The sequence below is a fragment of the Enhydra lutris genome, unplaced genomic scaffold (assembly GCF_002288905.1).
Source record: "Enhydra lutris kenyoni isolate GAN:26980312 unplaced genomic scaffold, ASM228890v2 scaffoldscaffold14, whole genome shotgun sequence".
NCBI classification, from domain to species: domain Eukaryota; kingdom Metazoa; phylum Chordata; class Mammalia; order Carnivora; family Mustelidae; genus Enhydra; species Enhydra lutris.
The window spans coordinates 45,210,648-45,236,306 of record NW_019154098.1 but is presented as its reverse complement, the minus strand read 5'-3'; the positions used below and the strand labels follow the sequence as shown (position 1 = coordinate 45,236,306).

Below are 25,659 nucleotides of genomic sequence, written 5' to 3'. Positions count from 1 at the left end.
TCAAAAACATTTTGAGTTTTACCTCTATAGATTCTATAAAGAGATTTCTGTAGAAATCTGTGTAAATTCATTAGTATCTGGTCCTATCTTGCCACTCATTCCCTCTTTACTTCTTTTTCCCCTAAAACAAGATTTTCCCAAACACTATCCACTCTCTTATTACCCTTTTGGTCAATCTACCTCTTGTGGCTTGGACATATGGGGTTCTGGGAACCCAGATGAGGTAAATTATATTGGTTAATCTCTACCTAGATGTCTCCAGTGTTACTCTCTATTCCTGAGGATCCCAGAGAAATATAGATTTACCAATGTTTTATGAACAAATGGGATGTAGGATTTTAACCATTACAGATAAGTTCTATTTGTTAAAATAAAATGACATCCTTTTTACATTTTCATTACTAATGTAGTGATTCAGAAATGCCATTTTATTTTTATCTGACTGAATTTTAGGGCAAAGACTCTGAGTATAAAAAACATGAAAGAAATGGAATTGAAAGTGAAGACAGAAATGGATGGTGTAAGTTTCTTTTTCTTTTCCTTTGTGTAATTATTAAAAATTTCTGTAGTTCAGATAGTTTTAAGGTATCATAAGTAGATAATGGATTTTAAGTAGATGATGATTTTAAATTCATGATAATTTTATTTTAAATTGGCATGAACTTTCCATGGTATCTGTGACCACCATACACATGGCAGTTGACATGCAAAAAATCAACAGAACAACAAAAAAAATCTTGTGTTAGCATTCCGCTGAGATGATAGTCATAGAACTACAGTTCACAGTGGAATCTTTGTCCAGATTAGTTCAGACATTTGGAAACCTCTTCCATTTGCTAAGTTGCATAAAATAGTCAAACTAGATAAATAGTCTATTCTGAATTAAATTATGGAAGAAGATAGGGAATAAAGAATAGAATAAAGCAAGGTTGGATCATGGTATTGCTTTATTTTTTTTAAACACAATTAGATTGCATTATTAGCAGAGGGTAATTAAGTCCAATGGTTATGGAATGCTAATAGAATTGGTTTCTTGTGCAGTGGACATCTTTTTTAAGGAAACAGCTTATGGAAATAGTCTTGCCTGAGCATGTTTGAGCAGGCCAATTGTGTTTGAATTCTATTCTTATATAACTTATATATTCTGAAGGATGGCCAAAACAAGTTTAAGGTGAGGGGAAAGATGTTGACTTAAATATTTTGCCAATTTAAAAAAATTGTCCACACTTTGAACCTGCTTTGTAAATGTTTGACTAACCGTTGTTCCCCCGCCCCCCGCCTCTATTTATCTTATTTTCTTGTTTTGGTACCTCATGATTGTCTTCAGAACAAAAAGAACTGGCATTCCACAAGAAGGACCTATTGTCAGGGTATTTCTGAGTAGACCGGAAGTAGGAAGTAGCACCAGGAGTCCTTCTGTGACATGCAGGGAAATGGCTCACATGTTTACACATGAACATGCACGTGTGTGTGTGTGTGTGTGTGTGTAAATTGAAGAATAATTAGCATATACTATTGTATTAGATTCAGGTATATAACATAACGATTCAGTATTTATATACATTATGGCTTGTGTTTTTAATAAGTGTGAAAAAGTTTGCTTCATAGAGAGCTATTAGAGTCCAGAGCCCTAAGAGTGTCCCAGGCTCAAGTAGTTTTCCACCAGTGATGCCTTTCTTTTCTTTCTTTAAATTTTCCATGAGAATTTAGTGCTCACACAAAGTCCTAGACTGGCTCTTGGGCCCCTAGAAGCCTCTGTGTATCCACTCTACACTCTACTCTGTGTATCCTACTCTACAGCTATGCACATTACCCTTGACATTTGTAGCTTGGAAATAGAATTCCAGTTTGACCATTTTTCAGCTTAAAGATTATGCAGAAGAATAAGTTCTGTCTAATCTGTTCCTTCTTTCCAGGTTAAACATACGGGCAAGTGAATGAGAGGATTTGTAGGAAGATAAAAATGCCAAAATTCACACATCTTTAAACATTGGTTCCAGTATAGTCACATACCTGAATAATAACTGTGTCACATGGAAATGTTAATTTTCTTGGAATATTATCTTCACTAATTATTTAATATTTTGTATTAAAAATAAGAGGGAAAGAAAGCTCAGAGAAAAATTTGTTTTTTTTTTTAATTGTGTTATGTTAGTCACCATAAAATACATCATTAGTTTTTGATGCAGTGTTCCAAGATTCATTGTTTATGTACAACACCCAGTGCTCCATGTAATACGTGCCCACCTTAATACCGACCACCAGGCTCACCCATCCCCCCCAAAACCCTCAGTTTGTTTCTCAGAGTCCACAGTCCTTCATGGTTCATCTCCCCCTCCTATTTCCCCCAATTCACTTTTCCTTTCCTTCTCCTAATGTCCTCCATGTTATTCCTTACGTTGCACAAGTAAGTGAAACCATATGATAATTGACTTTCTCAGAGTGAGATTTGAACATGAACTGTTTAGGTGGAGTTTTTAGCCAACTTCAAGCATGGCAATGGTCCACCACTCCCTTCCTCTGTTCATGCTCTCCCACCTCTTCATATGAAACAAATGTCCTTGACTTGGGGGAGACCTCTTTTGGAGTGAACTCAACCCCATTTAGAATTTCTTTTCTAACACAATTTGAATCTTTATTCCTAAGCAAATACCCGTTTTTAAAAAAGTTAACTTAAAGCAGCATATTGGCCCAATCATGTGGTATGATTGGTGGGTTGATCTTCAATGTGGGGCTTTTTTTTTCCCCCAAAGATTTTATTTATTTGACAGAGAGAAAGAGAGGGAGTGAATAAGCAGGAGGGAGCACCAGAGGTAGGGGGAAAAGCAGGCTCTCTGTTGAATGGGGAGCCCAATGCTGGTCTTGATCCCAGGCCCCTGGGATCATGACCTGAGCCAAAGGCAGACACTTAGCCAACTGAGCCACCCAGGTGTTCCTGATACAGGGGCTTCGTGATAACTGAGTATTACAGGCCCAGGAATTGTTTTATTTTTGGTTTGTAAGAGATTTACTCTTTTTAAGAAAGTTTTTTTTTTTTTTAGTTCCAGTGAGTTAACGCACAATGTTATATTAGTTTCAGGTCTACAATATAGTGATTCACCCGTTCCAACATCATCTGGTGCTCATCACAGGTGCCCTTCTTAATCCCAGTCACCTATTTAACCCAACCCCTTATCCTCCTTCCCTCTGGTAGCCATCGGTTTCTTCTCTATAATTAATAGTCTGCTTCTTGATTTGTCTTTCTCTGTAAGAGGTTTACTCTTGATTGAAAGTTAATCTGATAATGTAAGGTTTTTGCTTTCTGGAATAGTTTATTTGTAGCAAATCTCACTTTCTAGAGTTTAATCAGTTGTGTAGCCATAGAAATGTTTTAAGACTATGTGGTTTAAAAATGTACCTACTTAGAAGATGAGGAAGCTGAAGAGTAACACCTAATATTTTCTTTCTTTCTCTGACTGTATGCTTCTCTATTCCCTGGGTTTCCTCTTCTGTGCAAGTACTAAAGCCTGAAGGAGTATCTCTTTATTTAATTGGTAAGGAGTTATTTCATAGAACTTAACCTGCTTCTTGATTTCTAGGTCAGACCCCTGCCTCAAAGATCATGGAGAGCACTTTTTGTTTGGAAGCTTTTTAATCTCCTTTCCTGCATCTCTTACTTGCATCCTGGTAGTCTGGTGTAACCCAGGCCTGCCCCAAGTGAAACCAAATTCCCCATACTTCCTCTTGGTTTCTTTCTTCTAGTTAGGACTACTGAAGCTTGTAAGGTTATAATTCCAGCCAAAAGAAAGCTATGTCTTTATGAGGTAAATGACTGAGAGTTAACCCTTTAGGAAGATTTTCATTAAAAAAACCTGATGGTCAGGTGAATGAAATTTTGATTTCTAGATTATATGGAAGAGGTGCTTTTGGGAAGACAGGGCTTCCTGATACTCTTTGGATATCCTAGGGTGTTGCTTTCCTCAAATCAATAGGAATAAGGGCCATTTTCTGAAAAGATGCAGGATCATCTCATAGTTATTAATGCTTTTTAGTAAAGAGGAAGTACATGTTTTTCCTAAGAAGCATGATAATATAATTTCTCTAAATAAGTTATAATAATGACAACCTTGGCTAAGAAATTGCTTCCATCATTGAGTGATATTTGGATTTATAAGATTTAGATTCTTTGGATAGAGTTATCCTCTTATTTCATTCAGAATTCTGAATTTATTCCTGTTCTCCTCCAAAAGGAAACCCTGCAGCAGGTGAAAATTGTCTCAATAAACAACCCTCTTGTTTTCCTGAATGCAAAGAAGTTTCATACTGATATAATGACCATAATCCAAAAAGAAAATGTGAGCAACCAGCTACTGGATGATGTCAGCAAGGTAGGATCAGCTAGCTCATGATTACAATAATGTACTACAAATAACCTTATATCATGATACTAAGATATGAATCTTGAAATATAACACATTATAAGAGTGTTTGGAGACCTCTCCCTCAGCAAAGCCTTCTGTTGTATTAAACTTTTCATTTGGTTCTTGTAGTTAGTTTTTAGGTAATTGCTCTCATTCATCCACTCATTCCTTCCCTCAGCATATATCTAGTGGACATGTGTACTAGTTACTATAGCCCTGAGAAGAATAAATAAACACATTACTTACCCTAAAGGACATTTTTACCAAGAGAAAGAAGAGTCAGATCCAAATCTTAAAGAGATAGAATATGATAAATGACTTCAGTGATGTGTTAACTGTTGCCATATTATTTAATATATAATATGCCATTATATATTATAAAATATATAATATTTTATAATAATATTACTGTTGTAATATTATTATAAAAAACTAGCATTCTTTATCTGCACAAGTTATCTTCATTAACAGATATCAAATGTGCATCAGCTTGATTATATGTAAATAAGCTATCTGTGATTATTTGAATCCTTAAGCCCTTAAGCATGGACTTTGGAGCGAAGCTGTCTAGGTTAACATTGATGAGCTGTGGGAAATTAACTGAGTTATTAAACCTTCTGTGATTCAGTTTCCTGATCTATAATCAGGATGATTAAATGAGTTAATATATACAAGTCACTCAGAATAGAGTCTGGCCTACTCAATACTATAAAATTTTAACTAATATTATTAGTTTGAGCACAAGTAGTACCCTCTCCATGAAGCTTTTCCTTGACTACTTCAGATTACACAAGTCTCTTTCTCTTGTGTCCTTGAGTGTATATTATCCCGTCACTCTGGTACCTAGGAAGTATTGACTCTCCCATTTCTAGCATTGCAGAAGCTGTCTAGTAACACATTCCTGATCCTTGCAGCTTTCTGCTTCTGGGCCTCAGTCTGATCTACCCCACAGAGGTCCCAAACACAGGATCAAATATATTATATGCTGGGCACGGTGCAAAGTGAAAATGTGAGGTCCCTTGTTCAATAATTATTGAGTTTCAAGATGGCATTCACAGAGCATTAAATCAAGTAGGAGACCCTTCTAAGAATGGGACCCTGTATGAGCACACAGGTTTCAAGCCTATGAGACTGGCTCAGCCTGCATATCTCCAGCTCTGTCTTTTCCTCTCACTCTACTCTTTAGTATGTCATTTTCATCAGATTACTAGGAACCCTACCTGTGATTTTGGGTTGAGAAGAACTTGCACTCATGCCTAAGATGGACATCATTCCTAGTTGTTCAAGTTGGATACAAGGCCTCTTTCTTTTATAAAGCCATGCTTACTTCATAGCAATGTTTAGCTCTATTATGAGATAGGCAGGTTCTTGTGGCTGATGTAAGTTCACAACCACCATACATGAAAATATTGTGGGGAAATTTGTCCACAGTTCCAAATAACCTAATTAACCCATAAGAAACATGTAGTCTTATTTTACCAAAATGTAAATTTACTTCTTGGAATGATATGCTCCTTTGTAGGCTTTATCATGACTAGTAGAGTATCCGACATAAATATTCTTATAACCAGTTATTTATTGGTAGTTGATAGTATTTTCCTTTGAATATTTTCCTGAAAGACAAAGGTTGTTCCAATGTGTTTTCAGAAATTGAAAGTTGGCATATGGTTTATCTCGTAGCATATGAAGTCAGAAATAAACCTCATTAATGCAGCCTTCTGGGAAGAGCTTCCACATACATGATTTTACCTACTTGGGACTTAAGAAATTTGAGTCTAATAATCAAGTAGAGTTCATGGAATCTAAGTTATTGGTACATAATGACATCCAAAGGGATTCTTTAACTCAGAACTCTGTGGTGGTAAGAAAGGATTTCTTGAGAGTATGTTTCACTGTAATGAGAATAATGCAAATATTCTGTATTAACAGACTGTGTGAGTTTAAAGGATACGCTAAGGATGCACATGGTAATCTGGAAGCTCTGCTATTTGAGGAATCAGGGATAAACCTTTATTCAGAATGGTTAAACGGATGGTCTTGAGTAGCACAGATGTTCTTTGGGACATCTCATATTATTCTAATCATACACTGTCTGGGGTATCTACTTCTTGTTTTAAGGCCTGTGCTTGTTCCAGTTTCAGTTTTAATGTAACGAGACAGCATCAGTTAATTTCTACTACAGATTTGCCTCCTTTTGCTGCACTCTATACAGGGGTCCACAGTTCTGTCTTAAACTGGGGTACTCTGCTGGGGTCTTGGTCTTCTCTCCTAGCCTCATTTTCAACAGATGGCGGTGATGGGAGGGCATTTAAAACACCTTAGGGCAAGAAGAATCATACTGTATTCAAAACACAAACTGATAAAGGATTTCCTGTTTTGTCATACTATGACAATATATTTCCTATATGTCATCATTAAATATCTTCCTGAATGTAGAAACTTAGGAGGATCTCAGCGTCCTAGTGTTTATTAGATTCATGGTCATTATTATATAGGTTATATATAGAAACTCATGTAATAGTCACCAGTTTGTGAGCTCACTTTGCAAAGGAAGTTTCAATTTGCTGTTTATCCAAAATTTTCTTTTGCTCAGACCAGGTATTTTTTTTAAATAGACTTTATTTTTTGTAACAGCTTTAGACATACAAAAAAAAAATTGAAAAGTGTTAGTAGAGAGTCCCTATACACCCTGCACCATATAGTTTTTGCTGTTATTAATATCTTGGGTTAGTATGACATACTTGTCACAATCAATGATGCATTATCATTAACTAAAGTTCATGTTTTACTCAGATTTCTTTAGTTTTACCGACTGTCCTTTTTCTGTTCCAGGATTCCATCTAGGATATCACATTTTATTTAGTTGTCTTGTCTCCTTAGATGCTGCTTCACTGTGACAGTGTCCCAGACTTTTCTTTTTTGTTGACCTTGACAGTTTTAAGTAGTACTGGTCAGGCATTTTGTAGAATATCCTTCTATTAGAATTGATCATGATAAGATCAGGGTGTAGCAGCCCAAACGTGAAGATTGTGGAGATGGGCTTCACCTTCTTGAAGGTGGAGTGTCTACATAAATTATTGGAAATTTTTTTGCACAGATTTCAGACAAGGTTAAAAATAAGAGGAAGGAAAAGAAACTCACATTCACTGAAAGTCTCTCAAGAACTGGTACCTTTAACTAGGCTAACAATCACCACCAGCCCCGTGATATAAGTGGTATTACTGGAATGCTACAAAAAAAACGAAGATTGAGACTTAGAAATGTAAAATTACCTGGTAGAAATACAGCCGACAACTGTCAGAGCCAGAATTAAAGTATGTCAGCTGTAGCATTGCGTATCAGGAAGAGAAAATAGATGTTCTCTACTCAGCCTTTAAGATGAAACTGATGGGATGTCTCGGAGAAGTGGTATAGCGTAGTGCTGGAGAGTGTGAGGTTCTGAATGGAAAAGCATGAGCTTTGGTTTTAGCCAAGGTTCTTACCAGCTTTGTGACTTTGGTCAAGTTATTTAACCTTTCCAATCTTTAGCTCCCTCTTATGGAAAATGAGATTAGTAACTTCATGGGATTTTTCTGAGGATCAAATAATTAATATAGAGTCCTTGGTATATAGCAGGTAGTCAAAAATTTCAATTACTATCATCATCATCATCATCAACAACATTTGAGAAGTAGATAGCATGTGATTTCATTAGAGGCATCAATTAGTGTCACTTTCAAAGAACTTTAATTGTAGGATGCAGAGTTATTTTCATTTTTCAGCATTTCCATAAATCGGGACTGTTTCTCAGACATTTTCTTGGAGCTGCAGGTGAACTGTTCACTTTCATGTAATATGAAATATATGGTCAGTGGTTCTCTCTAAAGAATGTTGTGTTAATGAGGTTAATTTCTGATTGGATACATTACATGAAAAGAGATGCAGATTTTTAATTCCTGATCAAAAGTCAAAACAAACAATCTTGCAGAAAATGTTCTAAACAAGATAGTCTGACTTGGTAATGTACGTTAATTCCTGAGCTAGTAAATACTTACAACCAATGGTCACTTCATTATTTCAAGGTGTTGATTATTTCAAGGTTATTTATCACTCTAAAAAAAAGGACTGGTGAAAAATAATATTTAGAGCCTAATTTTTTATTATTTATGGAGAAAAGAAAAATGTGCTGTTCTCAGGGACAGAAGTAAATTTTTATAACGTTATTTATATTCATTTTCATTTTCATTTCAGTGTGAACAAAACACATTGCTCAATTCTCTATCCAACTGCAACTGCAATGGTGAGTTAGCTTAAAAAAAAAAAAAAATCCAAGTGTCCTGTCTTGAATATAAACCAGAGTCCTCTTTCCTTCTCCTGCCATTCTGCCTCCCTCTACTGTACTCATCTTCCTTCTCTCTCTGCTCCACCTCCACTCCCTCCCTCCATCTCCTTCTCCTTTCCTTGTTCTGCCTCTCTCCCCAGTCCTCCTCCTATTTCTACTTCTCTCTTCCTCCTTCCTTCTCTGTCTTCTCTCCCTTCCCTCACTCCTCCTTCTCCTTCCCTTCCTTCTCCTCCATCTTACCCACTACTCATTTTTAGAATTAAATTTAAGTAAAGATGGGTTGACCTACACAGGATGAATTGTAAAACTTTATTACAAGGTGTTAAAAATACTTGCAACAACAAAAAAATACTTGCAACACTTAAGTAAATGGTACTTAGAAATAAATGGAAGGGAATTGCAATGTCCATTGGTTAGAATACTCAATATTGAAAAGGTGTCATTTTTATTTATGTTGAATTGATTTATAAACATAAATTTAATCCTTATTAAAATTCCAATGGGGCATTTTAATGGCAATGGACAGGCTTATTCTAAATTTTGTATAAAAATTCTAAAGACCAAGAATAGACCAAGACGCTCTTGAAATATGTGAACAAGGGGGAAAGAATGTTTTCTTAACTGTCAAGATATATTATAATGCTCTCATAATCAATGCACTATGAAATTGGTTCCAAGATAAATAAACAGATCAGTAGGACAAAGTAGGGGCCTCAGAAGGGGAGAAAGATCCCCCACATACTAGTGTTCAATTTGGGACAAACTGGCACCGCAGAGCAGTGAGGAAAGGACAGTCTTGCTAATAATATACAATGATGAGACATGTGTCTACAATGAATGAAATTATTCATTGTAATTCACACACCATACCACCAAATCTCTACTAGGTGAATCAAAATCCTAACAGTGGTAAACAAAATAAAAATTTAGATTCCCCCAAATCTGGAGACAACTGAAATATCTTTATAATTTTGTATGATTTTATAATAATCTTTATAAATTAATAGTATAATAGATAAAGAACACATAGAATGTTTATATAAGAGGATAACATATTGTAATACTTACATTACTGTATAAAATATATTCTGAATGAATATATAACATATAGAATAGAATAAAATAAATGTTATATAAATACATGGATGAATCAACAGCATTGACCCATATCAACATGGGTGTAGCTCAGATGCCATCTTCTCTGTTTTTTTCTGACTTTTTGTGGCAAATTGATTTTCTTCTGCTTTATGCTCTCAAAGAATGTTTGCATAATACTGGTATAATACTGACTCAATGATCACTTCTTGAATGTCTTAGTCTCCTGCTTATCTGGAAACTTTTTAAGGGTGTCCTCCCCTCTGTCTCACTAGCCCAGGCCCACTTTTCACAGAACAGTAGCTGATGGGTGCCATCACCTTTGCTGGGTCCCTTCTGTGGAAGTCAGAACTAGTTGATACTAGAACTAATAGAAAGAATGTTTCTTCCAGTATCTTCCTCCTCTCCCTCTTTTGAAACCCCCCGGTCTTATCATCTCTCCTTCTTGTTCAGAAACACCAACCTACTCTCCCCTCCCTGTGCTTAAATGCTAACGGTACGTCTACTGTACATGTTCTTGATTTTTTTCTTCCATTTAATTACTAAAACCTATAACTCTTGGTTTTATTAACTTTGCATTTTCACTTCTGCGACTCTGATTCTGTCCTTAATCATGTGTAAAGTGAATGAGTGGGTTTTTTTTTTTTTTTTTCTGCTATGAGATATCCTTGGCTTTAATCCATGGATAGAAAATATCCAGTGTCCTATGCTCACCCCAGACAGAACTAGTAGAACTAGTAGAACTAGTAGATCAAGGCACTTTGTCCTATGAGCAGGGGTGGGGGGTGAGGTGGGTGGGTGGAGGGGGTGGGGGTAGAGGTGGGGGGGTGAGCCCGAGAGTCTTCTCAACCCAGGGCTGTAGGAAGCTACTGAAGATGGTTGGTATTGACACGCAAGGTGAGATGCAGTTGCCATCCTACCCGTACTCTGTTCTCTGATGTAATGACAGATTAATCTTAAATCACTGCTACTTTAAAATCTGTCTTAAGGGGGCGCCTCGGTGGCTCAGACTGTGAAGTGTCTGCCTTCCGCTCAGGTCATGATCGCAGGGTCCTGGGATCCAGTCCCATGTCAGGCTCCCAGGTCAGCAGGGAGTCTGCTTCTCCCTCTCCCTCTGCCTCTCCCCCTGCTTGTGCTCTCTCTGTCTCTGTCTCTGTATCTCTCTCAGATGAATAAATTTTTTAAAAATCTTAAAAAAAATTTGTCTTATGATTCATCATAAAGTTTCCCTTTTGAGAATCAAGTGCCCTCTGCTCCTCAGCATGGCACCTAAAGCTCTTCCTTCTCTTCTTGAACTGCTTTCCCTTTTATTCCACATTATACAAGTCCTCCATTCATGTCAGATAAATCAGTTCATGGTCCCTGTATCTAATTCAGTCTTCCCTGGCTCTGAGCCTGTGTTTAGATTCTCCTGAATAGAACCATCTCCTCTATCTGCTAATTCAAACCTTATACTATCTTCAAGATTTAATAGAGAAGTAAAGTAAATTGAAGGACACACTACTTGGCAATCCCATTAGGCAGAAAAAGAAGTCAACCAGACCCGTACAGGGGAGCATACTGCCAGCGTGCGTGGAGTTCAGTATCTTCAGCTGTGAGTTGGAGATCATAGTAGTAGCAAAACAGAGATACCACATGCTTCACTCAGTCACATAATGTCTTATATGGTTATAGGTTGTTCTTTTTCTGCATCTTTTCCTTCTAACTAGAGTTTTAAGGCAAGAAATGCATTTTGAATTCTCACTGCATTATCTTTCGTTGTCGAATGAACACTTAGTCAATGAATGAAAATTATAATGATAGATGATATTTGTACAGCACTGGAAGGTTTTCAGAAGACATTCTTGATAACTCTGAAATAGGTAATAAGTAAATACTGTACTTCCGTTTTCAAATAGGTGTTAGAATACTCTTCTTTTACTGATGAAGAAGTTGGGGCCACAGGGGCTGATTTACTTGCTCTGAATTGTGCAGTTAGATAGGAATAGAGGCAGAACATGGGTCCCTGTTGCAGTCGGACAGGCATACAGAAAGAGATGCTCAAAGCTGGGACAGGAGAGCTTGGTCTGAAAGCAGCCGGCAGGGAGACAAGCACCGTTAATACCTCTGCTTTGGGTACAAGGCTATGAAAATGGAGGGAGAGGATGAACTCGAAAGAGATTTCAGCATGTTGTGAACACAGATGGTGCTGTTTGGGTGTCGGAGGAGGTGAGAGGGCAAAACAAACAATGATTTGATTCTGAAGCTTTGAACCTCTTACACTAGGATGACCTGGAACCTGAGGGAGAAAAAGGGAAGATAAATTTACTTCGGAGGGTGGTGAATCAAAGATGCTGGGAGGTCATCCAAGAGTCGTGCAGCAGGTTTAGGGGGAACACCAAATAGATCTGGAAGTAACTAAATCCAAGGGAGACATAGCTGAGCAAGGGAGTGGGAAACAGAGAAGAGAATAAAAAAATCTATACCCCCCACAATAATTTTCACAGACGGGGAAGATTTGTAGTTGAGTACATGAGTACATGATTGAATATATGAAACAAGCTATATAAATGATAAGATGGCAGTCATCATATTTGTCTGAATAAAAGCAAAAATTGTTCAAATGTGAAGAAATATTCCATTATCATTCCATTTGGGGAGGTTGTGTCCCCAATACATTATAGTCACGTTATGCCATTCCCAAGAGGCACTCCTGCACACGTCTCTCTTAGGCTTCTGGTTGGCCAGCTGTACCTCCACCCCCCTCTCACCCACTCAACTCTTATTCATGCCCCACATCTCCACTCACATGTTCTGTTCTCTTCATTCCTGCATCCATTGTTTCCTGTCCTGTTTCCTCGGCAAACTGAATTTGAGTTTGTATTCACTCAACATCTACTAGGTTCTGGGCACCATGGTAGGTGCTGTAGGCTCAAGGCTGATGAAAGTAGGCATGATTTCTGCTATCACAGACCCTACAATTTGTCTAAAACAATTTCCATGCCCTCAACACCACTCCTCACTCCCCAAACCAGCAACCCAGGTATATTGGTTTCCTCTTGCTACTGTAAAAATCACTACAGACATAATTGCTTAAAACAACACACATATATTATCTTATGGTTTTAGAGGACAGAGGCTCAAATGAATCACACAGGAGAAAATCAAAGTTTTGGCAGGATTATATTCTTCCTGGAGGCTCTAGAAGAAAATCCATTTATTTCCTCGCTTTTCCCAAATTCTAGAAGCCATGTGCATTCTGTGACTCCTGGCCCCTTCCTCCTTCTTCAAACCAGCAGTATGGTGGCATCATCAGATTTCTCTTTGACCTCTTCTTCTGCCTCCACCTCTTCTCTGATTCCCACCCTCCCATCTTCCTCTCATAAGGACCCCTGTGATTACATTGGACCCCCTCCTGGATAATCTAAGATAATGTCTCTATCTTAAGGTGCTTAACTTAATCAAATCCACAGAATTCTTTTTGCCATATAACAACCTATTTACAGGTCTTGGAATTAAGATGTGGACATCTTTGGGGTCATTATTCTATCCCCCATACCGGGTCACTCTTATATCTCCTTAGCTCTTTGTGCATATTTTTTTCCAGCCTTCAGAATATTTCAGATTACTAATTCAGTCAACTGGTTTGCTGGCTTTGTTGTGAGCCTATTGAGGGCAGAGAACATCATCTCTCTTGTTCACCATTCTACTTGCCTTACTTAGGACAGCATTCAGAGCCCTGAATACGCCCATATTGACTGACTGCTTGAATGAATGAATGAACAAATGAGATGCTTGATAATATGTGCACATGTTTTCCAAAGAGAATGTTGTGGTTTGTCCTAAATATTTCATAGTTCCCTGTTTTCTTGAGAAATTAGAGATGTAAATCTGCTTCTCAATAGTTAATTGATATCAACAGAAAATTCCTTCTCTTAAAAAATTATGAGTGACTCACAGACTGTCAAGAACCTTTTGAAGTATATGAAAAGCACTCCTAAATTATGCAGCTATGAATACTTTTTAATTAAAGGAGTTAATGAATATTCTACAGGAAAGAGCTAGCTTCCACAGTCTGGAGTTAATTGCCCACCCACACCTGATGGTTAATTTCTTTCTGAAATGTTGGTTTTTGTAGATAAAGCCCATCATTTACCACATTCCACATGGGTATAGATTAGTTGTCTCCTTTGCACATGCTCCAAGCTTACCTCATTTTGCTTAAGGTAGGATATTAGCTGTGAATTCACTTTCCTTTTTTCTATGATGATGTGATTTTTATTGCACTGGTTGATTTACTTAGAAACTTAAAACACAAGGTTATAGCCATAAAACCAGTACAATGGCAGAACTCAGAGGGTCGTGTGTAAAAGAAAACTTCACTTATTTGTGGAAAGATTTCAGAAGTGTCCATTGTCTTTAAATTTTCATTTGAGTGAATTGGTAACTTTACCACTAAAGATGTCTTTTTTATTTGGAAAAGGCATCATGAATTACTTCTCTTAAAATAGCTTACTTAAATAATAACCTACAACTACATGGCACAATTCTTTTGTTTTACGTTATTTTCTTTCATTTTGAATGGTCTGAAAAAATGCCGTATTTTGATGAGGGGAACAAGAAAGAGGAAACTGGAGGAAAGACAAAGCAAGCCCACTGAGACGACAGAAGGGAAAGTTTTGTACTATTAGTGGAAAAACCCAAACATTTTTATACTTAACAGCCTATCACCACTTAAATTATGAAATAACCATGAGAAAATATAGAGAATGACAAGTGCAATTTATAAGTGAAGTAAGTGTGATGGGTTAGGGAAGAAGAAAAAATTGTTTCTTAAAGAATTTTCTGTATGTTTTACCACCATTTTCTGGTCATTTAGATCCAGTGATCAATCCCTCTAAATAATATCTAAATAGATTGTTTTTTTTTCACAGTAGTATTGAGTTCAGATTGACAGATACATTTCTTGTGAACTACTAGTGGCTTCCTGAAGCAGGGAGTTGATAAAAATTCTAAGATCTTTGACCTCAGTGGAAAAAGCACCGTGATTGATCAGTCATTTCTGTCTGGCTGAGGAATGGGTATGATAGAACTTATGCCATAGTGTAATAATTATAGATAATAATTTATGTGGCTTCTTTCAGAAAAAGCAATGCTTTGACATTCTTTTGACATTTCTAAATAAAACAATTCTGGTATTTTTTTAGATTATAGTTACTTTTTTCCAAGCTTCTCTTGTAGATAGTACCAATGACAGTTATGTTTTTTAGTAAGTAAATAATAATGAAAAAGTTCTCAGAAAAATTCATATATGTTTTTTAGTAAGTAAATAATAATGAAAAAGTTCTCGGAAAAATTCATATTTTTAATTTTTGGGATTAAATACTAATGATAATTTTTTCCAAAGAATTTTTTGAACTAAGAATTTAAATTGTAGCTTATTTTGAAATATAAACTGTTTTGTAAAAGACATATGTCATTTGTTAATAATGGTGCCATAAATGGATGGAAAATAGGCTATAGAGATTCTGATATCAAATTTTGTCATCATTGTCATTTTAAGATTTCTTGCTAAAGATGGAAGTGGTTTAAGAAATGTATTAGTGGGGCACCTGGGTGGCTCAGTGGGTTAAACCTCTTCTGCCTTCGGCTCAGGTCATGATCTCAGGGTTCTGGGATCGAGCCCTACATCAGGCTCTCTGCTCAGTGGGGAGCCTGCTTCCCCCTCTCTCTCTGCCTGCCTCTCTGCCTACTCGTGATCTCTCTCTCTGTCAAATAAATAAAATCTTTAAAAAAAGGTATTTAGTTAAAGCCACTGGATTTTTAAAAACTACTGATTGCATTCCATATATTTAATAAGCATCTCCACCTTTAAACAGTGAAGTGCTGGTACATAACAAGAAACTCTTGGAACAGGGGGCACGAGGTAAGTTGGTGGAGTAGAACTGATGTGTAGTATTTGCCCATTTCCATGGTGTAAATATTTCTACCATGACTGATTCCAAACTACCAACAGGCTGTCCTTAATCTTGGAGTTGAGAAGATATGTACACAATTGACATACTGAAGAGATGTCAAGAGAGCTGGTATGAGCTGGCCTCAACCCAGTACTGCCTTTAAAGAAATCACATAAATTTTATTGCTAAGACAGGTATATTTGAAAGTATCTTCATAGAAACCATTTAAGTATTGAATTCCATGGTACATTGCAAACATTAGTCTTACTAAAACTTTTTATGTCTAACTTTGTGAGAAAATGTCTAATCTATTGTATACATTTTATATATGGATATCATGAATTATCGAACATTTGTAAGAAAGCTTATCTGGTAATTTAATCATTAGAGGGAAATTTTTATACTCTGAAAATTCAACAAAATGTTTGAATTGGATAAAAGTGTGCTTATGAATCTTAAAAAATACTCAAGGAAATACATATCATGGATCAAATAATGAGCCAAATGTCTTAGAAGCTCTTTTGACATCGATGTAGTGATTCATCCTCTGTAATTCTAAGCAAAATAAAGTAACAGTATATATACAGCAATTATTATAGTACCAACTTATGTGTGTATATATGTGTGTATGTGTGTATAAATATGTGTGTGTGTGTGTGTGTGTGTGTGTGTGTGTGTGTGTATTTATGGGACTGAGAGATAGAAGGAATAAAGGCCAGTCAGCATGCCACCATTTACCTTTGCTTCAGATACGTATTTTTCTTTTTCCTGTGATCTTTCAGGAGATCCTCTCTTATCTCTGATAGTGAGCAGGGCACATTATATCTGAGGATATAAATAAGAGTCTTTGCATTAGTGGAGGTAGGTTCCATATTTAATGAGGCAAATAGTGAATGAGAGTGATTACTACTGAGTGGTCAGTGGATGATCTCAGTTATGGTTACTCCCAATTTTTTTTAAAGTCCTAATTTGCTGTTTTGGGCCAATGGAAGCATAGCCTAAACCTACACTTACTCCTTAGCCCTCCTTTCTGTGGGAGAAATAGGAAAACAGAAGGCCTGCTGGAGTGCCTAGCACACAGTAGGTCCTCAATATATGCTGGTTGAGTGAAGAGGAATTTGAAATCTCAAACTATCATTAGTGTTCAGTTACAGCTGTCCATATGGAATACTCACAGTGCATCATTTCTCCTTTTTGGAATCATACACATCCTACAAGTCTACTTTGCCCGAAGCCTTGAGTGATCACTCCACAGACTTATCCTTTTTGTAAATGTCCATTCATCTTCATTTATCATGTCATTTATATACCAATCTTATTCTTGGCACTCAAGGATGAGCTTCTAGAAGAAAGGGATAGTATTTGACTTGTATTACCCTCTACCATGTTGAAACCTTGTAGTTTGAACTACATTTGAGCAACTATATTCAAAAAGTTTCCCTGAATGGAGTACCTGCTCGATACTTATTATTTCAAGTAATAAATATAAGTATAGATCTAAAGGTGAAACTTGGAAACAAATCTTATACCTGAATACCACTTTTCAAATACATTAAAATCACTGTGTGGCAGTTCTCTTTTTGCTAGTAGTTACTGTGAAAAGTAAATGTTCAGTGTTTGTTCTATATTTTCCACCCACCTCTTTTTACCTTTAAGCAGCAGTATTAAAAAAATAGATAATTTCCCTTATACTTCCCTCCAATGCTAACTGAGAAACAATAATATTCCCATGGTTTTGTAGCCACTATAGATGAAAATCATGGGTATTTTAAATAGCAAAACTAGTCCAATTAAGAATTTATTTCTTCAGAGAATTTCATAATCACTAATGACCTGGAATTTATTTGATAGATTTTGCCTACCAACTTTACATGGTCTGTTCTGAGAGCCATATCACTCTTTAGAGGGACTTTAGACATGGCCTGTCTGAAACCATGTCACATGAGGAAACCATGGTGGTGAAGATATCAGCAAATGAGAGGTCAGGATCCATGATGTCCTGAGTAAATTTTTCTCCCTCAGGTACATTCAGAGGCTGATTTACTGTGAACAAAGAAAGCTTCGTTTTTTAGGGTCTCTCTTATAAATCCCTTCCATGCCCAAGAGATAAGCCCCAATGATGAATCTTTTCCTTAAAATGTGACCCCCAAACTATATTAGCTTTGGACACCACAAAGCAGGGCTCTACCTCTGGGCATACCCATGAAGGAAATGGTATGATAGTGTGGAAGGAGTACTACTCAGGATGCCTGGAGGCCTCGATTCCAGTCTTTCTTTGGAGAGGACTTGCCCGTGTTCTTTCAAACCGTTTAAAATGATGGCTGAGTTTCAGCTTGTCTCTCTGTGAAATGAGAGGTAATTAACCCATCCAATCTTCCTCTCTGAGTTACGTAATAAGTACCTGAAGTCACATTTGAGTAATTAAATGTTAAAGAGTTCAGAAGTAATCTGTAATTAAGTGAAAAACATAAAAACTGAAGAGTGTTTGGAATCAGTCTTGTTAAACATGAGGTGGCTGTTACACATCCACATTCAGCACAGCCTGCAGCAGACATCTCTGAGAATTCTCCCTAACTCGAGTCTCTGTTTCTCCTGCAGAGGAAGCGTCCCAGCCCGGTCCAAGTGAGAAGTGCTTTTTAATCCTGGATTGCAGTGGAGTGACTTTTTTTGACTATTCTGGAGTCTCCATGCTTGTTGAGGTATTTACATAGCTTGTGTTTGGACTGATTCTTTCCCTTTTCTGTAGTAACAGGGCTACTCTCACAGCCCCAGGGTTTTGACTCCACTTGTTTCAGTGCTCGTCTCACCCATTTTCCCCAAAGGACATAGAACTTGACGCTTCACACTGCCATAGAGTTGACTTCAGGAGATCCCATCAAGCTTCCGGTGTGTGTATGTGAGGGGGCCAGCGGTGGGGGTAATCACATGGGGTGATCAGAGAAAACAGAACACAGGCTTGAGATGTAGTGGGCATAGTGCCTGCTGGGCAGTCAGCTTACAAGCTTCTGAAAAGAAAAGTCCCCTCCATGAGAAAGTGGCCCTGGTCATGGCAGGATCTTTTCTCTCATCCTCATGGATGGGTGTAGTTTCACCAGATACCTTATCTGATCTCTCAAACAGTCCCCAGTACGGGAGCTTTTCTCCATTCTGTCAGATGATAGTGTTCACTTCTCTACCCTGTGATCTTCATGGTGTCTCCATGGCCCTGGTGTGCAAAATATAAAACTGATTATTTCCTTAAAATGAACATGGGTCACAAGACATTTCCACAGGAAGAACAACACCGAATTTTTCCAATTCAAGGAAAACTCAGACACTTCTGGAATTTTCTTCCTCTGCTTTTTTAAAAAAAGATTTTATTTGATTATGCGTCAGAGAGAGAGCACCCACAAGCACGGGGAGTGGCAGGCAGAGGGAGAAGCAGGCTTCCAGCTGAGCAAGATGCCCCATGCAGGACTCGATCCTAGGACCCTGGAACATGACCTGAGCTGAAGGCAGATGCTTAACCTACTAAGCCACCCAGACATCCTTTTTTTTTTTTTTTTTTTTTTTTTTACTAAATACTATGCCAACAGGGGAAGTTACCTCCTTTCTCCATTTGTTCTCTCCCTCAGTGTCTTGAATTTGTTGGGGAAGGGTCTTGAGGATGGAGCTACATCTGTTCCTCAACTGTCCTCAGTCCTCTACCAGCTTCTGCTGCATGGAGCTCGGCCTACCTGTCTCTGGGTATCTGCTCCCCATGGGCTCTTTACCCTGCCTCATAGTCATGGGTAATTTTGTATTCTGCCAAAAACTTAATCAAAATCATATGAACATTTCTGGAGCTCTTTCTCTGCTTATCTCCCTCATTTCCATTACTCTCTCCCACTGATTCCGCCCACCTAATCCTTCCTGAACTCTACTTCTGTCTGCTCAGCTCAGTGAAGCTCTCACATTTTACTCAGGCATCCATCATTCTCTGGCCCAGAAGCTGCTTTGTGCAGAAAGCTGAACTCCTAGGGAGCTTCTCTCATCTGTCTTCTTTCCCTCAGGGCACTCAGTCCTGTGCTCCCTGTTCCCACTATCTGAAAACAGTTGTTCGTATGTTTTTGTTTGGTTGTCTACTTTTATGGAGTTTGGGATAGTCTCGTTAGTTACTCATCAGGGCAAGATGTAGAAATTGGAACTAGAGCTTTAAAGAGTTAAGATCAGTAGTTTTTGGACAGTTTCACATTATGGGTGTTGGTTGTTTTCTGTGGTGTTGCATAACTGTGCCTCTATCCATTTATAAATATAAAATTGAAATGTCCAGACTTCCAGATTTAAGAAAGTGCAAAGTCAAAAAAACAAAAACAAAAACAAAAAAACAAAACACACACACACCAAAAAAAAAGACAAGAAACACAGTGCAAAGGCCAACTTCTGTATCGCTTTCCTATGAACAAAGGGTGAGAATATGGGTAGTGTGTGACAGTCGGGGTGTGGTCCTAGTACTATCCCACTATCTGTGAGGCATGAGGGATATCACTAAGCCCCGTGGGTCGCTGTTTATGCCCCTCGTAAAAATGAGGGGAGGATTTTGTCTCAGTATGAGTAGATATTTAGAAAGAAAATCATGTAAAAATGGTTGAGTTTTAAATATATCCTAGACTTAAATCTAGTGGCTGTTTTTGGTATGTCACCCTTTTTCCCCCCATATAATATGCTTTCATTTTCTTGTTTCTTTCACTATAAAAACTGCACAATTTGGCATAGTTCAACCTGAATACGTCATGTTTTCTTGCATCCAAATCTGGACTGTAGACAGATGGTTCTTGGCTGTTCGGCCTTTCTGTTTCCTCTGTGTCACCAGGGTCTAGAAGAGTGCTCTCCAGTGGTTGTGCAGAAGGGCTCACCTGGGTTGCTTGTCGTCCACGTGGTTGTCTGGGTCCTAGTTTTGGTCCAGGAATCTTTATTTAAACAACCACAGGTGATTCTGAGGCAAGTGGCAATAAGGCAATAAGGCAATAAGATCACATTCTGGGAAACACTAGATTAGGATTGTCCCTTTACTGGGAAAGACCAGGATGTACAGTTTTGGTTTAATTGTATTTTAAATATATTTTGAATATGCTCAAATGTTTATCAGCACCCCTCTCTAGAGATTACAAATCAGTATTAGAGTTAGTAAACAGGAGGAAACAGTTACCTATCCCCACTAAGGTTAAGATCTAAAGTTGAAAATTCAGAGGAATCCAAACAACTCAGGTACTAGGCATGTTGAGAAAGAGTTTTTTTCTTTTTTTAAGATTTTATTTATTTATTTGACAGAGAAAGATCACAAGCAGGCAGAGAGGCAGGCAGAGAGAGAGAGAAGGAAACAGGCTCCCCACTGAGCAAAGAGCCGGATGCAGGGCTCGATCCCAGGACCCTGAGATTATGACCTGAGCCGAAGGCAGTGGCTTAACCCACTGAGCCACCCAGGCACCCTTGGTTTTTGTTTTTTCCATTCATCTTCATGGTTTTAAAATACTGCACAATGGAATTATGAGATAAATCAGCTAATGCATTTTATTTTTAGATTAGCAAAAAATAACATTTGCTCTTGGCCTAGTGTTTCCTGTCTGTATATAGGACACCAGCGGCTTTGTGTCAGTTTGCCCTTTTTAATTTCTTTATTTCTGTTTGGTTTATTTCATTATGATTACAGTAAATTATGATGTATATTAAGAACATTGGCTTTAAAGATAGATAAACCCTGGCTCCGAGTATTAGCCATATAACGAGTTTCATGATCTGGGCTAACATATTTACTTTTCTGTAAGCTGAAAGTAGACATACCTGCTTCATCAAGTTGTGAAGCTTTACAGTGATACATTGCAAAGAAAGCACACAACAAAGTTTTTAGAAGTTATTAAGTGCTCAGTAATTCTAGCTTTTATTATTTGTTTTCATTTTGCAAAAGTCATTTCTTTTTTTTTTAATCTTTTTAAATTTTTTAATTTTTTTATGTGACAGAGAGAGAGATCACAAGTAGGCAGAGAGGCAGGCAGAGAGCGAGGGGGAAGCAGGCTCCCCGCTGAGCAGAGAGCCCGATGCGGGACTTGATCCCAGGACCCTGAGATCATGACCTGAGCCGAAGGCAGTGGCTTAACCCACTGAGCCACCCAGGTGCCCCGCAAAAGTCATTTCTTAAAATGCAAATAATACTATTGTTTTAGTTTCAGCCACTGAAAGAGGGTCTAGAGTAAGAACCCCAGGGTGTCTTGAGCCATGCCTGTCTTCCTGCTTCCTAAAGTTCCTCGTTTATTTCCTTAGTCACTGTAGTGCTAGGAACATGCCCCTGTGAGTTCTAGGTTGGAGGAAATGGAATGACTTCTGTTTATTCTTCTACTTAGGACCCTGGGAAGGTCAGTGAACTGGAGATTATGTTTATCAACATCAATAAACCACCTGTAGCAATGTGTTTGAGCTTTCTGAGCTTGAGGAAAAAGTCAAACACTGACCAGTCACCTTGAATTAGTCCTTTTACTTTATAAAAACAGGAGCCATTTATTTTGGCCAAGTTTCAGCCCATGTATTGTTCGTTTGTTTGCTTATTTATTCATGCTCAGAGCGACACATCTCTTATTATTCTGCAATTCTTCTACCATATAACTACTTACTGCCGGAAAAATATAAGGGAAAATTTTTGAATGTATCATGCAAACTCTTAGAATGTGTTGTAAATGCTTTCTCTATTTTGTATGTAAGATACATCTCTATTACATAACCAAATCTATCCTACTGTTGCTAAAACTTCTCATTTTATTTTCACCGAGTTTCATGGATTGACTTCTGTCTGGGTGAATTTAAAGTCTGGGCATTCAATAAGTTGTTCCTCCATGGTGTTTTCTAGGACCTGAATGATGCAAGCCTCCAAAATACACCGAGCACGTTAGTTAACATCTCTCATCTTGATGGCCTTTAAAAAATGGGAGGTTGGGCAATCAAACTCGGCTTTGATTCTGTTAGTTCTCAGCTTACCGTCCATGGATGGGATTTGAGAGTCCACGAATATGCACAAATTGTTGTAAAATATTAAACTAATCAGGAGGTCAACAGTTTTCATCACTTTTATAAGTGGGTCCTTGACTTTTCCAGGAAAAGAAGGTTGAGAACAACTTTCTAGTATTCTTACAGGGAAGGGAATGTGGTGTTTTAGTTTTTATGACATGAAGTTTCATTTATTAAGTAGCTGGATTTAGTTGCTGGAAAGGTGAATATCCTGCCGCCTTAATGGTGTTGGCTAAGGCTGTCTTTTAGAAGTGTGCCTGGGTGTGCCCGACTGTGTAGCAATGTCTCCCTCTGGTGGTGTGACATCGGACACATTGGCTTTTTTGTTTTTAACTAGGAATTCTCCTTTCTTCTTAAGCCCATCTTTTTCTTCCCTGCCTGCTCTCCTGTATTAATTATGAGATACTATCTTCATTCCTCCAGGTTTATAATGACTGTAAGAGCGGAAGTGTGGATGTCTCGTTAACCCATTGCACAGGTAAGGGAGGATTCTTGACTAACATTGAACAGGATCCTTCTGCCGCTCCAGCTAGCCTTAAATTACTTGTGTTTTCTTGTAGCTTCCTTGGTAAAAGCAATGAAGTACTGTGGAAACCCAGACTCAGAGAAACCAATTTATTTTGATTCAGTATCTGCTGCACTAAGTAACATCTACTCAAATAAGGTGAGCCATGCAAGTTGGCATGCAGGAGTTATAAGAAAAATTAGAATGTAGAATCCAGGGCTTTGCTTTTTTTTTTTTTTTTTTTTTTTTTTTTTTGTATTCCCCTCTCAGAGTCTTCTGCTGCAGTAAAGGATGTTTCCATTCCCAACTTGGATCAGTTATGAACGCTGTTTAATAATTTGGGTCTCCAACAATATCATGGCTTAGAGGATTTGGGGATCACCCATTAAGTGCAAAGTGCTTGCTTGTAAAAATAAATGCTTCTTCCAGGATCTACTATCCTGGGAATTTGAATGCACCTCTGTCAAATACTAAAACTTTAGATTTAGTCTTATATAGCCTTTTTCTGCTCTAATACTCTTACCTCTAAGTTCATATTGGCATCCTTGGGAATATTATTTGCAGAGCCCAGCATTCCCCTGATGTGAAGCATCACACTTATCCTCCAAATACTGGGCTTTCTAGTTAAAGAGCAGTTCCTAGATCTTTGATTTCCTGCAATTTTTCTTTGACTTTGAATCATTTTGCTTTTCCCATCCCTAGAACAGCATTTGGCACTTCCCAGAATCATCCCTATCACATTCAGTCAGAATAGCATATATTTACAAAATGATAACAATGACAGAACAATTATTATGATGATGATATACCTGACATTTATTGAGTATTCCTTATCTTGCAGAAATATCCTAAGAGCTTTACCTATATTAATTCATTAGACTTGCCACAACCTTATGAGGTAGATACTCACCAAACTCTCATGCCTCACAGAATGTCTGTCTGCTTAACTTGGCTGGACAGCTTGCATCAGTTGCTACTGTTCTTTGATTATGGTACCAATTTAAGAGTTGAACATGTGCTTATTTCTTCCTCTTCTATTTTAGAATTTGAGCAAACTCAGTGATCACAGTGAAGTCTGAGACCCTTTTGCTGCAGTTCAGCTCTTGCCTTTAGCAACTGCCCTGAAGAGGCCGTACTCTGGCATTTTGCACAACCTATTCTATTGTTGAGATCCTGCAGATGACCTCGACTGTAAGGAGGATGTGACTTAATGACCATGTAGCCACGGGTGGAGAATTCACCAGCAATTTTTCCCAATCTTTGCTTGTAAGCATATTTACTTAGTAGGTTATTGTAGAGTTATTTTATAAAAATTGGTATGCATTTAGTTTTAGTGTACTAAAAGGTAAACATGAATTTATTTCCTTTGCCACAGTATTTTGTGTTTTATTTCTGTTTCGTTGTAAGTAAACTTGCAAAACTGAGAAACACTTTGCATAAGAGATTTAGAACATTTGCAAGACATTTGTAAAAATCCAGGATCATCTGTAACTAATACATAAAAACAACTTAGCAAATGTGCCATGTTCCTCTCCAAAAAACAAGCCAGTAAACATCAATAAGATTAAATGTTTCTTTACAGTATGATACGAAATTCACAGAAATTAACTCTAACAAAAACAAATGACAAACTAGAAACCATTGTTCTTCATGTCTTTCCATGCAAGGAAGTTTTCAAGACTATTTTCAAGATAACCAGTGTCCCAGTGAAACCAAGTTCTTGATAGTAGTCTGTGTTACTCTGAATATTGGAAATGCTTAGTCCTAAATTCTGCATTCCAAATCCCAAAAGTCTCTGTTTTTACCTTAGGTTTCATTGGAGCCAGAGCATATGGAAGTTGCACATTTTATATTTTGTCACAAATGTGATTTTTAGATGAGAAAATAAATACCACCAGTAGAATAGCTTTGTGCTATTCTAGTATACAATTAATTGTAGTAGTTTAGGACTTTCCTATTTCAGAGAAACAGCCAATATAATATAATACATTTATCTCTCTATCCACTTAGGTCTCTATTGTATGTTTTTCTTTTTATTTTGCCAGAGTAGAACTTAGATATGCAATTATCTGTAAAAATACCAAATCAGTAGGATAACTGAAAAGCTCCATAGGCCAGGATGACCTGTATAAATTATTGTTTTCATGCTTGTATATATATTTTTGATCATGTACAATTACACAGTTTCATATTTTTATCAGGCAATTGGATACGCTTATGAAGAAATCTCATTTTCAAAGGTAGGTCTGCTTCAGTTTGAAGGTATTAGAACTATTCTTGAAATTACCAGTGTAACAAAAAACCAAGTACTTTAAAGTACTTGAATTTGAAAAGTAGGTTGAAAAACAAAACTTAGACTGGTCATTTGAGTATTTTTATGGGCATCTG

At 37.4% G+C, this 25,659-nt stretch overlaps 1 protein-coding gene across 1 annotated transcript in view; it reads left to right on the top strand.

The window, feature by feature from the left end:
* The window catches only part of LOC111146693 (solute carrier family 26 member 7), a 112,759-nt gene extending 88,409 nt beyond the window's left edge, over positions 1-24,350 (top strand). Inside the window, exons 13-19 of the mRNA XM_022502356.1 lie at positions 454-520; positions 4,230-4,367; positions 8,631-8,679; positions 18,351-18,451; positions 23,190-23,244; positions 23,327-23,430; positions 24,315-24,350. Coding sequence (XP_022358064.1) covers positions 454-520; positions 4,230-4,367; positions 8,631-8,679; positions 18,351-18,451; positions 23,190-23,244; positions 23,327-23,430; positions 24,315-24,350 — 550 coding nt within the window. The remainder of the gene's footprint in view (positions 1-453; positions 521-4,229; positions 4,368-8,630; positions 8,680-18,350; positions 18,452-23,189; positions 23,245-23,326; positions 23,431-24,314) is intronic.
* The last annotated feature ends 1,309 nt before the right edge of the window (positions 24,351-25,659 follow it).